Source organism: Wyeomyia smithii, chromosome 2 (assembly GCF_029784165.1).
Source record: "Wyeomyia smithii strain HCP4-BCI-WySm-NY-G18 chromosome 2, ASM2978416v1, whole genome shotgun sequence".
In the NCBI taxonomy this organism is placed as follows: Eukaryota; Metazoa; Arthropoda; class Insecta; order Diptera; family Culicidae; genus Wyeomyia; species Wyeomyia smithii.
In genome coordinates, this window is record NC_073695.1 from 35,299,451 (window position 1) to 35,317,905 (window position 18,455).

The 18,455-nt window shown below is 40.9% G+C and overlaps 1 protein-coding gene across 1 annotated transcript in view; it reads left to right on the forward strand.

The window, feature by feature from the left end:
• The window catches only part of LOC129724397 (uncharacterized), a 264,826-nt gene extending 246,371 nt beyond the window's left edge, over positions 1-18,455 (forward strand). The window contains exons 5-6 of the mRNA XM_055679277.1: positions 744-2,080; positions 16,276-18,455. Of these exons, the coding sequence (XP_055535252.1) occupies positions 744-2,080; positions 16,276-16,495 (1,557 nt within the window). The 3' untranslated portion in view covers positions 16,496-18,455. The remainder of the gene's footprint in view (positions 1-743; positions 2,081-16,275) is intronic.

Genomic DNA, 18,455 nt, shown 5'->3' on the forward strand with positions numbered 1-18,455 from the left:
CATTCGGCACATTCTATACGGACCTATCAGTTTTATACGTATCATGAGAAGAATGGGCAGCGAACTTATTCGTTCAATTCAGAAAACTTCTGCTGGACGCGTTGCTAATGTTCGGCTGATAAATGTTAAAAATAACCATCGACAGATCCGCTCACACTAAACATATGCTGACATTCAATCGTCCAATAAATCAAAGTCAGACAACCTTGCAAAAAGAATGCGTTAGTCGCTAATATTTGATCAATTATTCCAATTGGCTTTGGCACGGCACTCAATCTCTTCGCATCGGCTCGACTCCGCTTAGACGATAAGATAACCGTCGTCGGTTACGAACAGCAGCAACCAATTGTTAGTTGATCTATTTAATGCAAGATAAGGATTAATTTATTTTCCGCGCGAGAGCCCACCTGTGATTGTGATGGAAGAGTACGATTATCTGCGCGAAACGGTGTCAGTTGTTGCAAAACATCCTCCTCTGAGTGGCACACCGTAGTGCTAACAACTTCGACTATAATTTGTTGCCGACTAAGCTTTTCAGCCAGAGAACGGTACAGCTTGTTAGTAGCGTTAGAACTATTGCATTATAATCCCACTTGTAGCTTCATAAACAACCTCCGCAGTTGCATTTGAACGATGAAGCGAATCGGGATTTGCACTATCACATTCGAAAGCCGCTTGCTGCACCGTTGTTACTCAGTGATAATCCGAACTAATGTCTATTTTCATCTTATTTTCGATTGCAGATCACACTATCGCAGATATGCCGCAGTCCGCTGCAGAACACATTTCCCTTCACGCCGGAAATCACCGACGAGGTGCGTCGAAAGTTTGACCAATGGTGGAGCAATCAGCTCGCCCCCCAACCGAACCCGATAGCCCACAAGATTTTGCCCTTCGCCAATGCGCCTCCAAGCGAGCTGGATTTCGCCAGCTTCAACATGCACGACAGCCGGGAAACGCTGCTTGAAAATCGCAACAATCCGCACCACAATCTTGTGGTGCATCCGGCACTGCAAACTGTACACTCGCAATATCCGAACCAGAAAACGCGCATGAGAACCAGCTTTGATCCGGAAATGGAACTACCCAAACTGCAGCGCTGGTTTCAGGAGAATCCGCACCCCTCCCGGCAGCAGATCCAATCCTACGTCGTGCAGCTGAATTCTCTAGAATCGCGACGGGGCCGAAAACCACTGGACGTCAATAACGTCGTCTATTGGTTTAAAAACGCTCGAGCAGCCCAGAAGCGAGCGGAAATGCGTCAGGGATTAACCAATGGCTATGGAAATCCCAACATCATGATGTCCCAGCCGGATTATATGAAAAGTTCTCCGAGTGCCCCCTCGGAGGACATCGATAATCTGTCCCAGGATGAAATGGACGATGAATTGGACCGACCAATGTCGCCACAGCTGCCGCTATCGCTAACCATCCACGAGCGCAATCGTCCACTGAGTCCCAACGAAGATACCCCGATTAAGCAAGAAAAAAACAACTCTTCTGCTACTCCACCTCCTTCGCCATCACCACAAAACAGTTTGCTCAACATCAGCAACAATAATAACAACAATAATAATAGCAACGCCAACGAATCGGCCAACGATTCCGCTAGCCAAAATGAGGCTCCCAAGTCAAACTATTCCAACGAGAGATCCAGTTCACCGCAACGTTCCCGTTCGCCAGCCTCAGACGATCTGGACATGGACGAACCGGAGGGCAGCACCATCGACGATTACCGTTCGCCCTCGCCGGACTCCAAGCGCAATCTACCGTTTCCGATCAGCAATCCGATGTTTTCCCACTCGATCATGTACATGAGCCACTACATTCCGGCGATGCAGGCCAATGCCGCTGCCGGAATGCACCTGAAGAACGAGCTGAGCCCCACCGGTCACGGAGCGCTGGGCCAGAGTGGACTAAATCTGTCCTTCAACAGTGACGAACGGCGAAAGCGCAATCGCACCTTCATCGACCCGGTCACCGAGGTACCAAAGCTGGAGCAGTGGTTCTCGATGAACACCCACCCGTCGCATAATCTGATCCTGAAGTACACCGAGGACCTGAACCGGATGCCGTATCGGTGAGTTACGTTCCGCTTTACTGTTTTGTACAGTGCATTGAGTGACATCGTAACGTAAATAATTATATTTTTTAACCCTACTCTCTCGTATGTAATAAAACGTAACGATAGCATCTACCCCCGCAAAAAAATTTAATACTATTAAATAAAACCCAAATTCATCAAAATTGGCTTGAAAGGTAACTTTTATTTTTATATTTATTTTTGTATTCAAAAACTTGTTCATCTTATTCAAAGCTAAGTATTACAAGGAATATTGGCTCCATATGTTTGTCAATTGTGATTACTGAAAAAGAGTTGTCCATGCATGGTTTCGTAGGTGGTCCCCGTGGTTCTGTGGTTAGCGATGTCGGTCGGCTAGCTCTCCCACACGGTTGTGACATTGGGTTCGATTCCCGATCAGGTCGAGGATCTTTTCGAGCTGGAAATTTTCTCGACACAGCACTGGGGCACGGTGTATCGTTGTACTTATCCTACACATGCAAAATGTGCCAAAAAACAATATCGATAACGAATTCTCTCAACTAATCTAGTTGATCGATACCGCATAAGCCCGCCCCCAGGCTTGCGTGCGATATTGTTATTGTTTATGCATGGTTTCGTTCACTAGATAGTCTGTATCGGATTGTTGTTCTAAATATGGTTTTAATGATTCGTTATAATATGCTTTCGATCAGATCGAATCGTTGAAATTTATTCGTCCTTCGTATTACAGTTCATAAACATTTTAATTGTTAGAAGAAATAAAGCCTCTTTTGGAAATGCTTAAGTACATTCCTACAAGTAGAATATTTGATAATTATCGACTAAATTCATTGACAGAAAATCGCAATTCGAAAGCAACTGAAAAAATACTGCAATTTATTATTTTTGGACAGAAGTTCAAAATGAAAACGTTTTACAATAAATTCAATGCAAAATACGAAAATTGAACCACATAAAATAATAAACAATGCAGAAATCCACAGGGATACCGGAAAATTGAACTACATTGCAAATATATTACCAAAATACACCACAGAAAATACGTTGCGAAATCATGATAAGATAGCTAGAATGCAGAAAAGAACATAACGAACAGAACCACGTTTATCAAATAGGACAATAAATTACCAAATTGAAAAAATATGAAATCACATAAATCCGTAACGGAGATAACAGAATAAAGCCAACCTTACGAGAACATCGCAAAAAGTAAAAAGTGATATCCAAGATACGACCAAATCGCTGACGTAGAACTACGCGAATTATTATTCATCAAACTCTTAGGTTATGTATGTGGTTGTGATTTTTATGGTTCTTGTAGGCTAAAGTGTCCTACCTAGGACGTCCCGAGATGGAATTCATTTATTCAAATTCCGTGATTCCGGAAAATATTTACTGCAATGTATATTATTGGTAAATCGAGGTAAAATTTTAGATGCTTTAAAATTTTTGTACTTTTCTGGGCAATATTGGGGATGATTGCGTAACCATTTGTAAACCTTGCCCTGACCAGTATAAATCATCTCTTTGTCTATGGATATGCTTTTTAGAGTGCTAAAAAAATGTATGAGAAAATTTTGACTTTCGACTCCATCGGATTTCTGAAAGTGAAATTTCAAACCGGTCAGAGTCACCCAGGTATTTGAGAAAAAAAAGGTTTGTATTTCTAAGACATTTGGCATAAAAAATCAATTTCAAAAACCTCCACATTTTCTATATGATTTCATGAAAAAAATTTCCGAGAAGTCGGAACTTTTAGGCCCTACCGCTGAAAAAAATTCGGATAGTAGATAGTAGACCGCTTTTTGACATTGAAAGTGTTTGTCAGTTTTTTTTCGCAAACTGATATTTTTTTCACTGTTTTTTTTTTTTTTTTCATTGAATCATGTTTTTAGTCTATTCATCTATATGACAAAAAAAAATCAAATTAAATAAATTACTGCTTTTTGCTATTTTTCTTATTTCCCGGGATCCCGGGATTTCGCGGGAAATCAAATTTCTATTTCCCGAATCCCGGGAAACTGAAAACCGTCGGGAAATGGAAACTCTATTGTGGGCTTCCAAAAGCGATGGTTACATACTGTAAAATAATAATTGCACTTCATATAATCCATCTAAGAGCGTTTAAAAACAACGGTTATTGTTCGACTTCATAGCAGTATTTCGAGCTCACACGAAAAGCGTAATATAGTGTTGCTGCTTTTATCAAATTTGAGAAGAATTTTCAGGTCTTTCTTCCAAACTGCAACACGATACAACGTGTTATTTCGTTGCGTGGCTGTGAGCTCTATCGGGCCAGTTCTACTATTTGTCAACACGAAATGAGATTTTTTTCGTATATTCGTATTGCGTACGGAATAAAGCCTTTTGGCGCCTTGCAAAACTGGGAAAATAACAAAACATGGAAAAAGTCGGATCTTCTTACAACATGGCTCCAAAATAAACGTCGCCACCAAAAAGTGAGCTCGTGATTGGTTAGCCACTGATATTCCAATTGCATAATAGTTATTTTTTCACAGACTTTTGAAATGGTAAAGATAAGCTAATTTTTCACCACAAAGATGGGGCAGCGTTCATCTTTCGAGCAAGACATTGGTATTTCAAAAACGGTCAGTTGAAGCAACCTAAAATGTCAGTTTGTCACTCTACTAAAATGAGACGTAGCCCTTCGCCAAAAAACTGGTAAAAGGAAAATACACAAAACAATACACACTATAAATACGGAAATACATTGAAAAAATCACAAATATAGAACCAAAATTTTATAAAAACTAGGAACCACCCAACAAAAATACGTAGATTGTGCTAAAAATGCAAAATATTATCCGAAGATATGAAAATCAACATGAACATAAAATACAACTTCAAGATTCAAATATATGTGTCGCATAATTAACATCACGTACAACTGAAAAAACTGCATGAACCGGAACATACTCCTAGAGAAAACGAAAAATATGAAAATGAAGCCAAAAACAAAAGAAGAAAATAAATCGTGAAAATATTTCAACATTCATTCACAAGAAAAATACTTAAAACTTCAATTTCGAAATCTACGTGAAAATCATGTGCACAAAAATCATCATGACGATACCAACACCGGTTGAAACTTTTAATGTGTAGTGTCTTGAAGCTGCCGATTACATTCAAAATATGCTAAAACAACAATTGCATTACGCCCAGCACACATTCGTTATACTGGTTTCAACTTAACCCTCTAGTGCCCAAATCAATTCTTGGACCGACTTCGAAAAAATCACTATGAAGCTTTATAAACTTTAAGTTCTTATTGAAGCTTTTTAGAGGTTCAACTGAAGACCGTCTAAAGGCTGCACTGGGCACTAGATGGCTAATCAACATTTGCGCTGATTTCGCACAATATTGATGTGGTTTCGCACCACCTCACTTTTGTGTGAAGTTCAAAACACAGTGAATATAAGTTATTAGTTTTTTTTTATTTCAACATAACGACTGGAGTAATTTCCCGGTTTCTTAGCATTTCAAGCTTCGCAAAGTAGGCAGTGTAGGGGAACTGCTCCATTATTCATCTCAGACAACTGGAAAAAACACAATTGAAAACAGGTCTAAAGCTCTAAATTTAATATTATTTTCGGGCATCTGCACTCGAAAACTCATTCAATTCAATCACCTACCCCAGAAAACACAATCCGCACATTGTTCTATACGGCTACAACGGGACTCGTTCAGCAGCCAGCCAAAGTTCTTTTCATCACTAGCGGACCACTTTTCATTTTAATCACTAAACAAAATCACTCACAACACTAAGAATACTTTAATCTTTGAAATGTTCACCTCAAATTTCCAAAAACAAGCTTGAATTAGCAGAAATATATGAGATGAATTTCTACAATTCCTAAATTTCAACTGTATGTATTTTCATCTGTTTTTTCTGCGTTGAAGAAAATCAAAAGTTGCCAAATCAGTTTCGGCTAATACGAAAAAATCATAAATCGACAGCACTGCAGTGGTTACCTAGGTTACCAAATTTGCACGTAAACAACTAAAGACTGGAACGCGCAAAAATTGGTCGACTTCAAATTGGTGTATTTCTGTTAAAAATGCATTAAAAAAACCATGAAATGTTGCATTTAAAAGTTGAGTGTGTATACAATGGTTGCTAAAATGAGTTTTCACCGGTTGCTCTCTAGTTTTCAAAATGGCGTTCAAGCAAAAGGTACAGCGTGTTAAAATTTTGCTCGCGCAGCAAGAGAATCCACCGTTCTCGCACCTCAAAACGGCAAAATTGCTGGATGTGGCCATCTACGTCCAGGAATGCCTGGAAAATCGGCAGCTACCATTCCTAGAGCAACGTATCAGGCATGTGCTGTTCTGATCGGACTTGGCAAGCTGCCACTATGGGAAAAAGGCGATCGAGTGGTACGAAACGTGGTTGTGGTACCTCAAGACCACAACCCTCCTAATAGCCCAGATTTCCGCGCCATCGAGCAGTATTGAGACTTGACCAAAAGGAATATCAAAAAAAAAAAACTTTTAAATCCATCGAAAACGAGCTGCAGAATAAATCTTACTGGCGTTTGGCGACGAATAAGGTCGATGAGACCACTGTACAAAATTTAATGAAAGGGGTTTAGCGGAAGGCACGGCAGTTTGGATTTGGTAAACCAAAATAATAAACGAACATTTTTTCCTTTCAATATGTGAATTGAACTACCACAATAAAAAAGGAAGATTTTTGTATTACGAATTTTGACTGAAAGAAACGATTTTTTTGTCGACCAAGTTTTGCGCGTTCCAGTCTTTACAGCGGATATCTAGGGGGCCATCCACATACCACGTGGACAGCTTAGGGGGAGGGGGAGTTGGTTAATGTCCACGGTCCATACAATTTTTTTAGAATTTATATGGGCAGTTGTCCACGGAGGGGGAGGGGGGTTAAAATCGTTAAAAATCTGTCCACGTGGTATGTGGATGGCCCCTAGGTAACCTACTACGACGGGCTGCGGCTACGTTCATTCATGATAATATGGTTCATTCATGATTAACAGTGTGATGAACATGGGGGCGTCGTGAAATGAATAATTGAGCAGTGATTTAAGTTTTGCGATGGATATGGAAGCGTTGTGAAAAATGGTTTGTTTTACAAAAATCAGAATGATTCTAGCTAAGTTTACTAAATATGCAATGCTGGGCGATTCCATAAGAGTTATGTATGTTAGCGTATTTTGTTTATTTGCTCAATGATTTCGTGAAAATTTGGTGTTAAATCCGTGCATTCTTCGTGAATATCGGCTTAATGAGATGAATAATGGAGCAGTTCCCCTATGTAGTTTTTGGTAGTATAAAATAAACCAAAAACTAATGAATATCATTTAGGCTCCGAAGAAATATATGAAGTGCGCGAGAAATTTTTGCAGTAAACGGCATGTTTTAGAAAATTTGCACCAGCTAGCCATACATGCGATTAATGTTTTATGTTTTTTTCTCATAGCTTATAAAAATTGTAAAATATATCATTGAAAAGTCGCCTCATTTTTTGATGACTAGGCGCTTTTGGTAACTGCAGCGTGCATGTTTTACCATGTTTCAATTCACAGATAAAAAGATAGATCATTTCCATGATTTTATCATTCTATCAATCCCGCCGACGCCAAACAAAATAATCCAAAGGACTTCTCCCAAAACTTCGAAACATTTTTGGCAACTCCTTTCTTTGTCTTCTAAGCATTATGAGCAAGGCCTCCGTCTTGTTTAGTGATAAAATAATCGCGGCCAGCAGTAACCTTCTTCATCCACGGGATAACAATATCCTGCAGAACCTTCAAGTATGCATCGGCTGTTACTATTGGCCATTACTCGTCGGATTGATGAATCCAAACACCCGATCTTTCAACTCGGGAGAATCCCAAGCCATATACCCCGCTGCATTCTTTTCATTCATTTTTCCACTTTTTCAACTCTGCTCCGGTAAGCTGCATTGGAGCGACACTTGTATTTCTTCCGGGTAGGTGCGTATAATAGTTTATTACTCCCTGAGCCTCCTTTGTATGATACACTGTTCTTCCCGAAACGTTTATCGACCGAAATATTTTCTCCATGCTTGCTCCGATGCACAATAATAGGACAACAGCTGACCGGTATTTCACTTGTTTCGACATCTTTACGTTAACTCAACACTGTTTGCCTACATCTGTCACTTGACAGTATAATCTATCCAGTGCTACCAGATTTATCTGAATCTTTTTCCGCAAGCATGTGAATTTGCTGTTTGAAATTTATTGTAAAAACTCGTCATGCACCCTGTTGAATATACAGTCGGGACTCGAACAATCTCCCTGTCTTTGGTTGAGTGTTTCATCGATTTAAAAACTATTGGGAAGCCACACTCGTCCCATCTGAGTATCATTTTTTTTTTTCTTCACATAACATTTATTTGACACGGCACAAATACAATTTAATGTTTAACGGCGCCAATTATATCTGATGACTTAAAAACTAAAGCAAATTTTTTATCCTCGCTGCCGACTACGAGCTGAAATTAAGTCTAACTTAAAACTAGCATGGTATTTCCAATCAGTGTTTTGTTGTTCAATGGTCGTCTGATAATCGTCGAATGGCATGTATGGATTCGTACTGCTGAGCCACGATGTCGTGAGTTAGGACAAAGGCTCGTAGTCCTTGGGTCCTGTTTCTATTGTGCGGGGTCTGGTTGCTGGTTTTGTGCTTAAGGTTCAAACGTGTTCTTGTCGTTTTGTTGGGTGTAGACGGAGGGGAACGGGACTAGACTGGGGCGTGGATGGATTTCAGGAAAACGTATATAAGGGACATGTAGGATAGGTCACGGCTCGCCAAGACATCACGAACAGGAACAGCCGGCTGTCTACCCTCGGCCTGCAGGGAAGCTATTAATTTAGACCTGGCGTCACGGTGTACAGGGCATGACCAAACCACATGCTCTATGTCGTGATAACCTTCACCACAGGCACAGATACCACTTTCCCCGAGCCCAACACGACGGAGGAGCGCGTCAAATCTATAGTGATTGGACATAAGCCGGGACATCACGCAAATGAAATCCCGACCTACATCCAACCCCTTGAACCACGGGTTCGTCGATACTTTGGGGATTATGGAATGTAACCACCTTCCCAATTCCCCTCTGGTCCAAGCATTTTGCCAACTGATGATCGTATTCTGACGTACAAGTGCGAAAAATTCATTAAAGGCAATTGGTCTTTCATAAATATCACCGTTTGTTGCGCCCACCTTAGCCAAAGAGTCCGCTTTCTCATTACCCGGTATCGAGCAGTGAGAAGGGACCCACGCTAAGGTAATCTGAGTAGATTTTTCGGATAAAGCACTCAGATGTTCCCGTATTTTCCCCAGGAAATACGGAGAGTGCTTAACATCTTTCATCGATCGGAGAGCCTCAATGGAACTGAGACTGTCCGTAAAGATGAAATAATGGTCCGTGGGCATTTTTTCGATAATCCCTAGGGTGTACTGAATTGCAGCTAATTCTGCGACGTAAACAGAAGCAGGATTATCGAGCTTATGGGAGACGGTTAAATTGTTATTGAAGATACCGAAGCCAGTGGACCCATCAAGAAGTGATCCGTCAGTGTAGTACATATTGTCGCAGTTGATGTTTCGATATTTATTGGAAAAAATTTTAGGGATCTGCTGCACGCGTAAATGATCCGGGATTCCACGAGTTTCTTCTATCATGGATGTATCGAAAAACACAGTAGAATCAGAAGTATTTGATAAGTCGACACGATTTGGAATATTCGAAGAAGGGTTAATATTTTGGGACATGTGATTGAAATACAATGTCATAAAACGGGTTTGAGAATTAAGTTCGATTAACCTTTCAAAATTTTCAATCACGGGACGGTTCAAGACCTCACATTTGATTAGAATACGAGAAGACAGGCTCCAGAAGCGGGTTTTCAATGGTAGTACTCCAGCTAAGATCTCCAAACTCATCGTATGGGTCGATTGCATGCAACCCAAGGCGATACGCAAACAACGATATTGTATTCGCTCTAGTTTGATCAAATGTGTGTTTGCTGCGGAGCGGAAGCAGAAACACCCGTATTTAATAACAGACAATATCGTTGTTTGGTAAAGCCTTATAAGGTCTCCTGGATGGGCTCCCCACCATTGTCCGGTTATTGTACGAAGAAAATTCACTCTTTGTTGACATTTTTTCATCAGATACCTCACGTGACAACCCCAGGTGCCTTTAGAGTCGAACCAGACACCAAGATATTTGTGTACCAAAACCTGAGAAATCGTTTTACCCATTAATTGTGTTTGAAGCTGAGCAGGTTCATGCTTCCTAGAAAAAACTACTATCTCAGTCTTCTCCGGAGAGAATTCGATACCTAGCTGTAAAGCCCAAGCAGACAAATTGTCCAAGGTATCTTGCAATGGTCCTTGCAAATCGGCAGCTTTGGCTCCTGTAACAGAGATTACACTGTCGTCTGCAAGTTGTCTTATCGTGCATGAATTTGCCAGACATTCGTCGATGTCATTTACATAAAAGTTGTAAAGAAGGGGGCTTAAACATGAGCCCTGGGGAAGACCCATGTAGCTAATGCGAAAAGTTGCCAAATCGCCATGCGTAAAATGCATGTGCTTTTCGGACAACAAATTGTGCAAAAAATTGTTCAAAATTGGAGAAAATCCTTGTCGGTGAAGTTTACCCGAAAGAATGTCAATAGAAACGGAATCAAAAGCCCCCTTAATGTCCAAGAACGCAGACGCCATTTGTTCTTTACGAGCATACGCCAGCTGAATATCTGTTGAAAGCAACGCAAGACAATCATTCGTCCCTTTGGCACGGCGGAAGCCAAATTGAGTTTCTGATAGTAGACCATTTGATTCGACCCAGTGGTCTAAACGACGGAGTATCATTTTTTCCATCAATTTCCGGATACAGGATAGCATTGCAATCGGCCTATAAGAGTTGTGATTAGAAGCTGGTTTCCCTGGTTTTTGGATGGCGATCACCTTCACTTGCCTCCAATCCTGCGGTACAATGTTTTGCTCCAGGAACTTATTGAACAAGTTCAACAAGCGCCTCTTGGCATTGCCGGGTAGATTCTTCAACAAGTTGAATTTGATTCTATCTAATCCAGGCGCGTTATTGTTACAGGACAGGAGGGCAACTGAAAGTTCTGCCATCGTAAAAGGTGATTCTATCGCGTCGTGGCCCGGAGACGCATCGCGAACAATATTTTGCTCAGGAACAGAGTCCGGACATACTTTCCTGGCAAAATCAAATATCGCTTTCGTTGACCGTTACGCGATTCCGCATTCTTCGGGCTGTGTTCCAAAGAGTGCTCATCGATGTCTCCCTCGACGTCTCGTTCACGAACCGACGCCAATATCCACGTTTCTTTGCTTTAGCCAAGCTTTTAAGCTTGGTATCAAGCTCCGAATACCGTAAATAGTCGCCAGGTATACCTCCCGTCTGGTAGGCCTTAAACGCGTCGGATCTTTGCGTGTAGACATCGGAGCACTCTTGGTCCCACCACGGAGTGGGAGGCCGTTCTTTGATCGTTACGCCGGGATATTTCTTCGTTTGGGCTTGCAACGCGGCGTCGAGAATCAAGCCCGCGAGGAGGTTGTATTCTTCAAGTGGTGAATGATGTTGAATCGACTCGACCGCTTTTGAAATCATTTCCTCGTATAACTTCCAATCGACATTTCGTGTGAGGTCATACGGAATGTCAATTGGTCGCATGCGAGTTGACCCGTTAGTAATTGAAATAAGAATAGGCAGATGGTCGCTACCGTGAGGATCGAGGATTACCTTCCATGTGCAATCCAACCGTAGCGACGTCGAACATAAGGATAGATCCAAAGCGCTTGGGCGCGCTGGAGGTTTCGGGATACGTGTCATTTCACCGTTGTTTAAAATAGTCATGTCGAAGTCATCGCAAAGGTTATAGATTAAAGAGGAGCGGTTATCATTGTATGGGGAACCCCAAGCCACGCCATATAGTTGAAGTCTCCCAAAATCAAACGTGGCGAGGGAAGAAGTTCTATTAAATCAAAGAGCAGCCGTTGCCCAACCTGTGCTCTGGGGGGAATATATATTGAGGCAATACAAAGCTCTTTACCTTGTATTGTCATTTGACATGCGACAACTTCGATGCCTGGAATCGAGGGGAGGTTAATACGATAGAAAGAATAGCACTTTTTAATCCCTAAAAGTACTCCTCCATATGGGGTGTCTCGATCAAGGCGAATAATATTAAAATCATGGAAGTTGAGATCAATATTTGAAGTAAGCCAAGTTTCACAAAGGGAAAATGCATCGCATTTGTTTTTATTTATCAAAACTTTAAACGAATCAATTTTTGGTAAAATACTTCTACAATTCCACTGTAAGACAGAGATAGAATCCTTCATATACGCAGTTGAATTAGGCATCGAAGGATACAATCGCTGCAAGGAGAGGCCATTGGGCAGTCAACTGCTTCAAAAATGATCTAACTGTTGGGAGGAATGCTGTAAGAAAAATTTTAATTGGATCGGGTACATTGAAAGTTTCAAAAATCCAGTCCACAATGTCAGAAAATTTCACTAATCCAGAGTTTGTTTCATCAACTGGGAGTGTAAAAGGAGCAACTGGGGTTTTAGATGTTCCTGGCAGTGCTGGGAACTCCTTCTGGGACTTTAAATTTGCCAGCCCAGGAGGAGTTTGCTTCGGTTTTTCCGCAGCACTGTTTGGTTTGTTTGTAACTTTCATTTCACTTTGAGAAATCTTAGGACCTTTTCTGGGAAGTTTAGGAGAGGAAATATTTTTCCTCTTTCTAGACTCCCCAGGATTGGCGTAAGATGCTCCCGCTGGTGAATCGTCAGAATCGGTTTCCTCAGAGGGCAACAGATCGAAAGGGTTCGAAGTAACGGGAGAAATGGTAACGGTCTTCTTCAGCATGTCAGCGTAGGAACGCTTTGAACGCTCTTTGAGAGACCGTTTTATTTTATCCCTGCGCTGCATGTACACCGCACATGTCGAGAGCTCATGCAGATTTTCTCCGCAGTGAATACACTTTTCAGCGTTAACACTGCAAGAATCTTCCGCATGAGACTCCCCACACTTGCCACAACGTGCCTTATTGCAGCAGTAGGCGGCTGTATGGCCTAACTGCTTGCAATTCAGGCAGTTCATGACGCGGGGCACGTAGAGCCTCACAGGGAGATGAACCCGGTGGATCGAGACGTGGCTTGGTAGTGCAGACCCGGCGAACGTAACTCGAAACGAGTCTGACGGAGTGTATACTGTTTTGCCACCGATGATCGATGCTGACCGCAATTGCTTGCAGTCGAGCACCTTTACTTCGGGACACGTTTTGTTCTTAAAGCACCCTTTGGCACTTTGCAGTATACACTCGACGGACAGACTCGAATCGGTTATGACACCGTCGATCTCCACGTCTCGTGCGGGTATGTAAACGCGATACTCGCGTGTGAAGAGCTCAGAGCAAGCTATATCGTTGGCCTCTTTCAGGTTACCGACCACGACACGGAGCTTGTTAGGCCGGACCTTGGAAATTTCGGTCACGCCCTTGTACTCCTTCGTCAGGTCTTTAGAAATCTGCAAGAGGTTCAACTTTTTCGATTTCGGTCCTGCCTTTGGCCGAAAATAAACAGTATAGCTGCCCTGGGCTCCGTCTGGGTAAAGCCTGGGGCGAGGGGGGACTGAAGAATGAACAGGGGAGGGGGTAACAGAAGGGTCAGGGTCAGAGGGGTTCGGGGATGGTGGCGCGGGAGGCGAGGGATCTACATCCATCGCGCTATGTTTAGCGCACTAGCGCTGACAAGAACACGTACCTTTTTATTTCTCCCTTCCAGTAAGGTTGGTTGTCCGATCGTTCGAAGTAGCAGCCGTTACAGCCAGCAGCACCAATACAGCAGCACCAAACAGCCACCAGCAGCGAGCCAGGTGTGAGATCACTCCACACAGCGATACGACTCGCTGACACTGATGGCTTCTTCTTTTTCCTCGTTTGTGTCTCGTCCACTGCTGTAGCACAATCCAGCCAGCAGCCAAATCGGCTTACGCACCAGCTGGCAGTCACGATGCGAAACAGTTGCACAAAGGAACGACCTTGAACCCGGATTTATTTCACTCGACCAGGCAAACAATGCCAACACTTGTTCACACGTCTTTTGTTTTATACTCTATCGGACCGATCACCAAACACGTCCAGTACTGATGCGTGTTCGGCACAGAATGATCTGAGTATCATGTCGGCTTCGATCATACTCATATTGGATAGTTTTTGGCCATTTAGGCTGTTTTCCAGAAACCAGAAGTAGCCATCTTGGAGTTCAAAGTACGGTCTGGGGTTAATTTCCATCTTCCGAACATCCCGCTTCCGGAAGTACTCATGGTATGGGTTTTGACTATTTTATGTTCTCTTTCAAAATAAAGAAATCACCGTATTGAATACAAAAATGAAAACTGGGGTCGAGGTACAGCTTCTGGGTGTTGCGGATACCCATTGTTTACCTGTGCAAGACCCTAAGAGGTGTTGGGCGCAACCGCAGGAACCCAGTAACAAAATAGGCTATATCTGAGTTTTTTAGTGCTAGATAGAACCAAAACATAAAAACTTCAAAGCCGACCACGCGGCTATAACAAGCTATTAACAATAGCTATATTTTTGTGAAAATGCATAGTTTTCCATCACATATAAAAACACCAACATCTCACCTCCCCAATAAGATATCAAGGATCTTTTTTCATGTAAATTTTCGTCTTAAATCCCGCTTTGCAGTTAAAAATTTCAGTTTTTGATCAAAAAAATTTTTTTAAGTGTTTTGAAGGGTTTTATCTATAAATTTATGAGAAAAATTCACTTTTTTTGATGTTTAATGGGCTCTTTGAGTCAAATAATTGAATGCGATGCTGAACTAAACCATGCAGAATGTTCAAAAACAATCCCACAAAAATAAAAAATATACGGAAAAATGAAGGAATCGAACAGATTTGAAAAAAAAATGCAAAAGAGTGGTTTTGTAGCTTGAAAAAGTCATTTTTTTCATAAATCACGTTTGGGCAACCTGCAAACATATTTTTGGGAAGTCGAAATGTTCTACAAAAATGCTATAAATAACATTATTTTTCAATTGACCTTGACATTTTCAACATCGATTTTTTTTTTTTGGACAACCTATTACGTAGTCCGAAGGCCATAACATTTATCATCGGGATGCAAATATAGATGACTTATATATGAAAATATAATAGAATAATTCGAAGATATACTGTAGAAAAATGCAAAAACATGCCTCCAATACAGGAAATATAAATCCCCGACAATACCAAAATAGTGACAGAAGAAAACAAAGCCGTAAAACTATCTGCGAAATAATTATAAAATTCCACCAGAAACCTGCAATTAACCTAAAATTGACTAATACTCATCGTATTTTGTAAAAACAAACGAAAATAAGTCGTCTAGTTGATCTTTTCGTTTTGTTTTTGTTTTTCACACAATTTTTCTCTCATGTTAAAACTGATTTTTATATAAATGCAGAAGATTATTTCTTTGAGTAGCTTTTTTTTCACCCCGAAATAAATAAGAAATACCACCTCCAGTTGATAACCCCCTTAATCCTCTAGTGCCCAAGTATCTATTAAAGATATTTACTGATTTTACCGAAGCCTGGTGGGCTTTATTCAAATTTCAAGCGCAGTTTTTTTCTTTGCGATTATGTCCCTAACAAAAAACTTAAAATATTGATTGCTGTTCATTGTAAGTTGAATCATTGTAATTTGAAAATATGATAATTACGTGATGGCGAAATTATATCGAGAAAGTACGAGAACACAACACAAAATTTTAAAAATTTATGTTAACGTCAAACCCCAGACTTAAGAAATACGTTGCTAAATTCGAAGATACATTACAAAAATGTAGAAGTACAACTCGAAAGATGATACTTCCCCAGAAAAATATATGAGATTGATCACTGGCAAATTCACATCTCAAAAGTGGGAAGATACACCAGATGCAAAATGAGCGAAGAAAATGCAAAAGTATGCCAGTAAAATAAAATAAATAAACGTAAAAAAATTCGAACTGAAAAACTTCAAATTAAACGTTTGATATTTTGGTTATTTTTTATAAAAGTTGATGAATTATTTGTAGAAAAAATCTGTTATCGGTCCTCATCACATAATTTTATTTTGACTCTACTTACAGACAAAAATTCCCCCGCCTGGAGAGCAAAAACGTCCAGTTCTGGTTCAAGAACCGTCGGGCCAAATGCAAACGGCTCAAAATGTCCCTCTACGATCCGGCCCAGCTGGCCAACCTGGGTGAGCAGGCTCACCTAGCAAACCTGCACGAAAGTTCCCATCTGGCCCAGTTGCACGAAGCCTCGCAGCTGCACCAGTTTCACCACGGCGGCGAACGTGATTGAACCGGGCCTGCCGCTGCCACCGTCGGCCCGCTTACCGGGCCCGGCGGCAGTCAGCATTGTTTCCTTCCGCGGATGTGAGAACCTGAGCTAGGCAGAATCTTGTGATATGAGCAGCAGCGTGCAAGGCGAGGTGACAAGACATTCGTAGTTTGTTCAGAGTCCAGTGTAGAGTAGTAACTTTTTTCGCTCAATATCTCTAAGTACTGTGAGGAATTATGCTGCAGAATGCGCTAGGTAAAAATGAATACCAAAGACACAAGGATTTCTCTTTATTTGTCCCTGTAAATAGTAGGAAAATAACGTTGATTACTGAACAATTCCTCTAGAACGATGATGCATCTCCACTTTGTTACAACAGCGTAACAGTTTAAATAAGGCTTAGGGCTAGACATAGAAATAAAGGTTCAATTACCGCCTACACAGCGCACTTGGTTTGTGATGCGCATTCGTATATTAAATTAGTAATTCTTAGAAATGCATCTTGAATTGCACTTTACAACCCACAAACCCACTCAGAATTTAGCCGGAATTTACAGAAATAAAATAATTTTTGTTCCCAATGTGAACACACGTGGACACATGAAACGAAAAAGTAAGATTAAAATACCGACCGACGAAAACATATCAAAAGAGCGTTTGACGGTTTTAGCGAAAAATAATCAGATCCTCGACGCACCACCTTTCCTCCCAGCTTTACTAGCCCCAACAATGTACATAAAACCCATAAAAGCTACAACAAAGAGCTCGCTTCTCACGCACTTACCCAATTTCACAGCTCAAATCGTTGAGCCGTTCATTGGAACATGAAATTTATGATCATTTATTAATTAATAGCGGCAAATAAACTGCAACCAATTTGCAACGGCCGGCAGTCGTAATGCACCGGCCAACCCTTCTCCAACAGTGCTCCGTAACCACTAAATTCTACCATCAACCGTCGATGCTATTATTTAATTATTAATTTAGTTGGCAAAAGTTATTCCTCTCCACGTGCAACCCCACGCCTTACCACACCTCCATCATTCAACCCCACTCACATTTTCACAAGCACAGCCCCAAACCGACACCGAACTGGCAGCGCATTCAACAGTTGTCAAAATCACATTCCACTCACACTACCCGATTGAAACAGGCCATTTTACTCATTACCAGGCGACTAGCGATCATTCCGGCAAAATAAGCCTACCCCATCACCACCATCACCAGTGTCAGTCAGTGTGGTGTGCACAGTCGGTTTTAAAAGTTATGGAAATCGAAAATGTTCACTCTATTTTCCAATTTCACACTTTTATTTTTGCCATAATCTGGTTAAACCTGCCACCCCCACTCTCTCTCTCACACACACACACCTAATAATAAGCGGCTTTATTGATAATAGGTTATTAAACATACTATTTATTATTATTAATATTTTTTTTTCTCGGCATGACCAATCTCCACATTATTCGTTTCATTTATTGTTTATCGTTTTTGTGTTTTACTTCATCCCAGTCATGTCAGTTTATTAGACTCTTTTGGTTGAAAAAATAAAAATTTAAACTCATTGTTGGTATCAAATACCTTAGTTGATCGTTAGTTATTGTTTTAAAGTCTTTGTTCGCTGTTCGCCGAGCGTGTAACTCGTGTAAGAGCGAAACTAGCAAGAGAAAGCCTATATCCTGTAAGTGTACATAGTGAGAGTACTTTTATTCACGCAGCGAAACGTTTTCAAAACTATAACCTAACATTGATATCAAAAGTAGATGTTAACGTAAAATAAATTAATCCTTAGGTAATAGCTACTGCACAGGCTAGCGAGGAAGAGTCACTAAGATGATAATATTGAAAAGAGGAAAAAATAAAAAAAAAAATACGCAAGGTAATGCATCAAAGTTTAGCATGAACGATTAGCAGGATTGACGATCGAAATCTACGAAGCAAAAATCTAAACATAGTGTATAATTATTATTCAAATTAAAAA